At 35.9% G+C, this 9403-nt stretch overlaps 1 protein-coding gene across 1 annotated transcript in view; it reads left to right on the top strand.

Annotated features, from left to right (window-relative positions):
- Positions 1-4186: 4186 nt before the first annotated feature.
- The window catches only part of PAWR (pro-apoptotic WT1 regulator), a gene marked incomplete at its 5' end in the record, with an annotated part of 6165 nt that continues 948 nt past the window's right edge, over positions 4187-9403 (top strand). Inside the window, 2 exons of the mRNA XM_010167517.1 lie at positions 4187-4334; positions 5745-5849. Of these exons, the coding sequence (XP_010165819.1) occupies positions 4187-4334; positions 5745-5849 (253 nt within the window). The remainder of the gene's footprint in view (positions 4335-5744; positions 5850-9403) is intronic.

Genomic DNA, 9403 nt, shown 5'->3' with positions numbered 1-9403 from the left:
GTGAAGAAAATGTTAAAGCCCTCCTGAAATTCTTGTGCTCAGTGTTTTTAGATTAGTACAAAGGTTAAACTATGACAATTTGCATTCCATCATACTAACCTTGGTCTCACTAATTAAAAAAAAAATACAGCTGCAAAATACTATTTCATAATATTATGCCCAGACTTGCCTACTTGCCTGTGTTTGGGAGTTTTGCAGCGAGAGTTGGCTCTTGAAGCACTGTCTCATCTAGCTTGTTACATTAGGACCACTGCTGTGCAGATAGGAACATTGGACATAGACAGGGATTGCTCAAGGTGCTTTAATTGACTTTTTAATCCCCTTTTCAGCTGAGGCTGATGTTATGAGAAGGCAGAAACACTTAGCGTTCATTTATGCACAAGTTTTTGATGGTCTAAGTTGAGCTGGCTGCAGTTCCTCACTGTCCCTTATGCCAGTGCTCATGCAGCTGGACAGGGTGATGCTTCAGGGAGCCCCTGTGGCTGAAAGTCGGTGGCTTCCTTTGCTGGACTGCTGGATTACTGCATCAGCTCCTTGAATGGTTTCATACTCAGTCACCTGAAAGCCAGAGCCAGGAAGGGTGGAGGAGGCTCAGAACGTGCAGCTGTAGAGAAGACAAGACTGCCTTTCCTTAGTTCAGCTCTGAAAGCCATGGACTTGGCTTAAGCAGTCCAAAGTAACAGAAGTCCACAGTGGCCTATTTAGAAATACTCTTTTGCTCATTCTTCCAAAGTAACTGAGGCAACTGGCTGGATTTTAGTGACATAATTAATTAGGAGATTCCAAATCGAGTATAGTTACAAGGTTGTGGCAATAAAAATAAAAGTGTAGTTGAGATCAATGAAATCTGGTTTTGACTGGGTGATTTTTAATTGGATGAAATTGCAATTTGGACAGTGCTTCAGGAAAACACTGAAAGAACCAAAGAGGTATTGGAAGGAGCAAGATTTATTCCACCTTTCTCTGTTACTGCTGTTAATCCTGCCCCCGTGGCAATAACTGATTTTATTTTATATTAAAGGAAATTACTAGAACAGCATTCTGAAAAAAACCCTTTTGTTTCTGTGTTAGTCAAACTATGATTTGAGTTGATTTCACTGTATGATTTTTATTAAAGTGCAGCCAGAAAAAACTTTAAAAAAGCAAATCTTCTTAAGTTGCAGAAGTGTTTTCTGTTTTCAGCATTCTAGTACAGGTATACTTTTAAAATGAGGTTTCTATAGTGGCTAATTGAAAGAAAGCTGATGGAACAACAATTTGAATTTTGTTAAACATCTTGTGAGCATGCCCTTTGGAAGCAATAGTGAGGGATGTTTCTATCCAGACACATTCTCATTTGCTGCTCTCTGGGTGGGCGCTCTAGTCCAGTCTGCATATGGCTACACATACAATCCCAGATACTCTTCTTCAGCTGTAGCCTGTGGCTAAATGTTTCGATTACAAGCGTTGAAACAGTCCTGTGCATAGGTGACGTGAATGCTGAAAAGTGGAATATATTGTGAACTGCGTTCTTCAGCAGTGACTCTACATTTTTTCAACTTGCAGACCCCTATCATTTTTCATCTGATGCTAATGACCACTTTTAGCCAGTGCGCATCTACTGACAGTAGGCTTTCTTTTCTTTCATACTTTTTGTGAGATTCCAGCAACTTCAAGTTGCAAGTATTTGTAAACCTTTATTCAGCTGGGAAGTGGAGGAAGCAAGGTTTCAGTTGCAGTCTTAAACTGAATGGGTTCTGTTGTCACATGCATGCACTTTGCCACCCCTCCCCAAAAAGAAGGTATAAACCCAATTTATTTTTGTAGTAATATACAAAGCTCTTCAGTTTGAACAGATCATTATTACTCTTAGTAGTAGTATTGTTGTTACATATTTATAAAGAAGAAATAGATTTGGTATATATGTATAAATAAATAAATAAATAAATACCCAGGTTTGTTTCCGTAGAGTTATTTTTGCTAGGGCTGGTTGGTTTGCTGGGTATTTATTTTCTCTTAGTAAAGCATAGACACCAAGTTCAGTGATACTGTTTTAGACAAATCTTCTTTCTTGTTCTTTGTGAAAGATGTCTGCTGTGTTTTGGATGGTATCTTTTTTTACTGTTGCTGTGTGCTAGACTTTGGTTATAATAGCCAAAATAATGAACTTTGTATCTGCCACATTCCTTGTGTTAAGTTATGTACTCATGGCTCCTTATTTTTTTTTTAAAATCCCATTTCCTAGAAGTAATCATGATATGTCCTTTGTACTTGCTGATACTGGAAAAGAATGTGTTCAGTATGTCTGCTCCCCCGTGGAATAGCTGAGGAAAATTTTGAACATGAGTTTCGGGGAAAATGCAGAAAATGTCTTAATTTTCAGTATTAATGAAAACCTTCCTGTCTGGATATTCTTTCTTCTAACTTTCCTGTTGGAGCATCTGCCAGTATCACTCACTGGAGCTGAACTGAGATACTCCTGTTGGTAAACAGTTAATTTTTGAGTGATGAAAAATTGAGCCTTTTTTGTGTGGTTTATCCTTGAGACATTAACAGCATGAAACAACACATCTTTCACAAAGCTAAATGATGTAGAATTTATAGAGTTAAGCTAAAATATTTCTCTTAGGTTGTGTTGCAACATGCATATCCGGTCCTAGAAGTGTTTTTTTAAAAAAATCTTCTAGATGAAGAATAAACAGTGCTAAATATGGTAATAACATTAAGCTACAAAATTCCTTACAATTGTGTCAGTGTGCTGTGGAAACTTCACACATACTGGAGTAAAACAATATTTATATCCATGAAAAGACATCCTTTTGCCAGATACTCCTGCTTCTGATTTGCACTGTATCCATCTAGATTTGCACATTGTCAGCAGGGGTTTTCTAGAGTTGTGAAATGCAAAACTGTTAAATGAACATATTAATCATATACCCCTCTATGGTTTAAAGGAAATGTTGTAGGGATACTCACAGTGCTTTTCATTCTTTTCCTAGGTGCTCTCTAGAAATCCATTGTTATGTGTATTTCAGCTGTGTGATTTCACAAAATCACAGGCTGGTCGAGGTTGGAAGGGACCTCTGGAGGGCATCTTGTCCAACCCCCCTGCTCAGGCAGGGCCACCTAGAGCCAGATGCCTAGAACCATGTCCAGATGGCTTTTGAGTATCTCTAGTTGATTAATCCTGGTGAAGACTGAGCAAGGGGTTTGTGTTTTTTTGTCTTTGTCTGTTTAGCTGTATATTTTCAAAGACTATGAAGTGTGGGTTTGGTGGATTGAGAAGGGAAAGATCTATATCTCTCTGCCTGGTCCCAGGGCACTCTGTTCTGCTACTCTTAATTATTCATTAGATTCTACATTGAAGGTAAATAACACTGCTTTTAGGAAGAAGATAGCTATGGGAACACTGTTAAATTTGTGACTTTGAAAATGCTCTTGGCTTCTTATATATGTTTTTAAATTAGCACTGTTTTTGTACAAAGCCATCATACCGGAGAACCCATAAGCTTTTTTAAAACTAGCTTATGTGCATTTGCAGTGCTTATCTGGTAAGATGCCATGACAGTGTTTTTTCAAGAATAGACACATGATCTAAAACAAAAAACATACCACCAGTTAATGAGTGAGTGCCTATCAGCTGAGCTATGAGAAACTGCCATGTATCCAAGCTCTGAAGTAAAATATTTGGAAGTGGCAAATTAATATGTTGGGCTGCATCACTTTCTCACTTTGGTGTGCTTTCCAGTTCCTTACAGGCCACATCCATAGTTCCTGAAAAGTCAGTTGATATGTGTAAGCTTCTTACGTTTTGGACATGTACTTGATTTTCATGCTTTATGTTTTCATCTACTTAAAAAGCTGCTTACTTTAAATTTCATAGTGGTACTTTACTTTTTAAAAGAAAGTTGTTTAGCTTGGTTTTTAATGTGCACAGTTCATAAAACTTCTAAATCTTTAAACACATACTTACTCTACCTTATTTTTAAAGTTGATTACCTATGTGATAAGAGCTGCATTATCCAAGTATTTGACTCCCTGAGGCAATGAATTTAGTGAGTTCTCACTAACACAGGAGCTGTGAAATAAGTTCTCTGCAGTTTATTAGACTGACCTATTGAGTTCTTTGGAAAGCACTTTTTACTTTTATTATTTCCATTTTGTTAAATATAAAAATAGGTGTTTGCTTTGCTCTTTGCCTTTGTAGCACAGCTAATGCACCAGAAGACGATGCTCCAAATAGATATTCCCGAACAGAGAGGACAACTTTCAGCCGATACAGCAGGGATGCAAATTCTTCTGGCAGTTCTGTACCAAGCAATGCTTTGGAAAAGCGGATTGAGGAACTCGAAAGGGTTAGTACCAATTAACATCTGGATGGCCTACATCTGAAATAAAGTACCTTTGAAACTTCATGGGGAAATTTACAAGTAAAATATGTAGAAATGATGCTAAATGCTTGAGTACAGATAGTTGGGTCTGTAAAAATATATAAAGAGTCAGACTAACTGAGAAGAATGTGAACTTCCTAATTACAGATTTTTAGTTTCCATTTGGTATGTAAGTGAGAAATAGTTGAGGTAAAGATAATACAGGTAGAGAGCCAGCAGTGCTCTGTGTATTTCTCATATGTACTTTGTGACACACCAACACAGGGCAAACAGCTTGGGGGAAGGAGGGGCTCACTGGCTGTTCAGCAAATCAGCAAGCCTGTTTCTGATCTACTTGTTGTTTTGGATTTTTTAATGTACTGAAATAATATAAAATTTAATTGCTATCCAGTTGTTTGTTGATGTTGTAAAAATTTAAATTACATATTTAAAACAAAGTTTTTGTTATTTCAGGCATTCTTCATGCAAACAATTTTGGGAAAATATGATAATTGTAAAGCTGAGTTGTTCACCTAAACCAGCGTTTTGCTAAATAACGTCATCTGTGTAATCTATTACTGGCTTCTGTGTCTTCTTCTGAAGTGGATTTTTGTGGTTAACTTCCCAAATGTTCTTGAATTCATGTGGATGAAAGTTTCTAAGTAAACACAATTTTAATAGATCTTTTTTGGAAAGGACAAAAATAAAGCATATTATGTAGAAATTACTTTTCTTTTTTTTTCTTTTTCCCTTTTTTTTTTTTTTTTAAGACTTGGGGAAGCCTGATTTTGTTGAAGTACACCATAATCCCCCCTTCCAAATCAGCTTTTTTCTGAAATAATTTAACTGCCAGTAACATAGAAAATAGAGGAAGATTTAAGGGCTTTCTTTCAGTGTCTTGAACCCTGATTTACTGAATTCCTAATGGACATTTTAATTTTTTTTTCTCACATTCAGGCCCACAGATCTAACAGTGAATCTTCATTCCTTTTTAATGGTAGTATAAAAAAGAAAACAAAAAAACAAAACAAAAAATAAAAAGGACTAACCCTCCCAATATAACATATTTGGAAGCTGATACTTTATATTTACTTACTTCTGCTTTGTCCCCTTATCCAATTTTGGATTCATGCTTAAGTTAAATATTAATTAAAACATTATCTCTGGAATCAGAGGTATCACACAGGTTTGCTGTGGGTAAAATATTTTCTTAATGTGATTCTTTAGCTCTTTGAAATGTGAGGGCTTGAGGACGTGGGTTTGACTTGCTGTAGAAAAGGAATTATAGGTGTGTGTGTGTTTTTCCTCTTTGTTTGTTTTAAATGGTAATAACTTAAAACTGTTTCCTAAAACCAAAAAATATGTTTCAAACTTCATTGCATATTCTGGTTTTAGGAACTTGTGAAGGAGAGACAGGAAAATGCAAGATTAATGAAGATGACACAGGACAAAGAGGAACTAATTGGAAAGCTGAAGGAAGAAATTGATTTATTAAACAGAGTGAGTACATACTTTCTCATATGGTTCTATATAAAGAGGGGATAAAAATCTCTGTGTTCTCTTTGCTCTCCTTGAGGTACTCAAGTCCACTGGGCAAGGTCAGAAGAGAATTAAATGTGGGGGTTTTTTGTATTTGTGTAACTTTTCAAGAGGCATGTCAATAAGTTATATTTTTTTCCAGGTGACTTCTGTTTGTCGTGATTTACTTCCATAAGTTGTGTGTTACTGATGTCCCAGAGTTTCTTGTTGCTATAAGTGTTCATAGAACAAGACTATAAAAGCAAGAGTTCTTTACTGCCTCTTCTTTCTAAATTATTTCCAAATACCAGGAAATAATTAATAAAGTTGGGGTTTTGACAGTTTTCTCAATAAATTGTTACCCAGGACTTTTGTTAGACAACATAATTATAAATTTAATTTAGTTTTAGTTAGCTTTTAATTACTAATAACAATGTAGATGATCTTAGAAAGATTTGGGAGTAAGTGCCTTTTATTCTGACACATACTCTCCTACTCTTTATTGCTGATTCCCAAGTCAAGGCAGAACAAGACAGGGGGCAGGAGACTTGGGCTAGCATCACTCCGGCAAGGTGTGCAGGCAGAATAGGAGGTAGAAAAGTGAGACATGCTTGGGAACAGGACAGATGAGAAATTTGAAAGTTGATAGAAGATAACAAATTTTAACAAGTTACAGTTTTAAGGGTAGACTGTAACTCTTTCATAGAGTGGATTAATTACCTCATCTTGCACTTCCTGGCTGAGATGCAGACTGGATGTACCAGGGAGATATACTTCTACTAGTCCAGTGCAGACATTCCAGTAAAAGGACTAGCATAATAGTTTGTCATCTTACAAAAGTTTGAACCCATGTCTCAAGTGATACTTCCATTAAAACAGATACAGTTTTACTTTCTTTTTTAATAGCTCTTGGATTTATGATTGCTTCTATATTGGCTACCCATGTGGATTTAGAAAGAGGAAAGGTTTAAAATGTTAAGAAAAGCAACAGAAATACTCCATCCTTCCCATAACAGAAGGTTATGGAAGTTAATAGGGCAGATATATTTGCCTAAGGTTTATTATCATAACTGAGATCATGGGAGCCAGCAAATGGACATCCATCTGTTTTTCATGGAACATTACTGTGTAGACCTGGTACCAGGATTGGATGCTTTGCATGGAAGTACAGTTGTGATCTTCAGCCTTCTGCTCAGATAAAAGGATTTCCTGAGGACTAAACTTTACTTAAGGAGCTTCCGCAGAGATCTTTTTGAAAAGTTTTGCTGGTTGGCAACTAAATAGAGGTCTGTAAATTTGACCATCTGCACATTCATGGTATTTCTCCATCTTTTCTATTCATCAAAATATGCAGTTACTGCATGTTAAATTGCCCGGATATGGAAAGAATTTCATGTCAAAAAAGCCTAAATAAGTTACTCAAATGAGTTTATTGCATAGCTTTCTGATTGCTCAGTCCTTGTATTTCAATAAATACTCTTTCCTGAATTTTCAGTGAGTTCATAACCATGGATGCATCCTTGATGTGCAAAGATCTTATGTTACACTTGAAAAACTGTTTTTCCAGGAATCCTGAAAACATATCAGACTTTTTCTAATTTTAAGTAAATATATTAATGTAATATAACAATATGATTTTACTGAGGTCACTCAGTACATCACAAAGATGCTTAAAGAACATGAGCTGCATTTATATTGAGAAAGAGAAAAGGCTTTTTGCCATAAATTATATTCTTTCACTCCAGTACCTTAGCCTCTAAAAGTATGTCTGACACCTTTTTTGTAAGAAAGGGGCAATTGCTTCATAAAAACCTCAAATGTCTGAAGAGAAAAGCATCTCGGGACACTTAAGTATTTGCAGGCTAAGTTCAGCTGTCAACTAGTTTACACTTGGTCATCTCTGACCTCACTAGGATGTCACTGTAGTTAAATGTGTGTTTGGAGAGCGTCTGTCAGTGAGGATTTACAATGCAGTTAGTATCAGTTGTGTAGTTATTGGTTCCTGTGGTATGTGAAGTCCAAGCTTTCCTGCTATTGCATCATTTTTGCTAATAAGCATAAATTAGTGTTGTAATTTAGAATTTTGAATAAGACTCTTTAAATTTCGGAGTGGCGAAAACCACCTGCATCTCTCAGTCCATCATTTCTGTAGATATTTAAATTGTAATGGTTATTTTTCCTGGTTTATATTCAAGAAACTCTTACTTGTAGTAATCTTTGGAGTGTTATTTTTGCAACCTAAAGATTTAACAAACTTTTAATATTTTATTTTGAGTTAATTGCAGGTCTTTTAAACAGAAGGTTTTTAGGTGAGCTTTAATGAGGAATCTGATGGCTAGGTTAACAACTGCAAATGCTGTATTATGTATACTGAACTAAAAAAAAATCATTTTAGTGGAAAAGAATTGTCCCTTCCATCAGGTTATTGATCTGAACTGCACAGGAGAGAAAACAAAGCATATTTCTTACAATTACATAATAAACTGTATTTATAGTAGCTATCCATCAAAACTTTCCATGTTTAGATGTTTGAGTCACTATTATCTGTTATGTTGGAGTGGTCAAATGCTTTTCTTGGAAGTCTTTCATACTGTGATGCAGCATTACTTCTGTGAGGCAAAGAGGAATTTCTGCTAGTGACTTCTTGATTCCACATCACAAAAACAATAAAGTAATTGCAAAGGTGTTGCCGTATGGATTTTGGCTTGGCAAACTGAAGAGACTTTTAAAAACCATTGTACCGATTAAACACAACATCTGTAACATGCACTTCTGGAATGAATCCACTGAAAAGAAGTAAGAAAATAGGCTCTGTACGTCAAACGCCGCTTAGCAACTTAAAGGAACAAGAGAGAGAAAAATGTTTTCTCTGCTACTGTTGTATGTTTAAGCTAGCATGGCAACAGTAGGGTTTTGCAGACTTCAATATAAAGCCCTCTAGGATGTCTAATAAGAATCTTGGTTCTTCCTTCTTTATCTGCCTTTCATTTTCTTCCTTAAAGTGCTTTCCTTCAGGTCACTCTTCTCTTTCTTCATTTTTTTTGGTTTTCATTCTATTTCTTCCATGGTTTTTATGAATAGTGAAATTATTTTTACTGAAGTAATGCTTACGTGAAACAGCCAGTTTCATTGGTTTTCACTTGAAAGGCTTGAAAAGACTTGGTAGGAAGTAAAGAAGTGAAATGAGAACTGGGTAAATATGGTACTTGGTGGAAGAGGGATGAACATTTGGGATGGGAGCCATCTATTTTAAGCACCCATTATTACTGTGTATGCTGTCTGTTCTTTCAGTAGCAGTTTAGACAGAAGTTATAAAATGCCTTGTGATTTTTTTCACAGAAAAGGAAAAAAAAATGGACAGGCAGTACTTTTTCTAAAAATTTTGATACTTAATTTAAAACAAAGTCTTCCTGCAGTAATAACCAGTGATGTGCATACATGAGTGGGACAGTTGCAGACAATCACAGTGTGGGGAGCAGAGGTAATAGCTGACTAATACACTCCCTGTACATGACAATAAAGTAATCATGCCCATC

The sequence above is a fragment of the Antrostomus carolinensis genome, unplaced genomic scaffold (genome assembly GCF_000700745.2).
Source record: "Antrostomus carolinensis isolate BGI_N321 unplaced genomic scaffold, ASM70074v2 scaffold5445, whole genome shotgun sequence".
Taxonomy (NCBI): Eukaryota; Metazoa; Chordata; class Aves; order Caprimulgiformes; family Caprimulgidae; genus Antrostomus; species Antrostomus carolinensis.
Note: the sequence above shows the minus strand (reverse complement) of the source record. Positions and strands in the feature narration are given on the sequence as shown.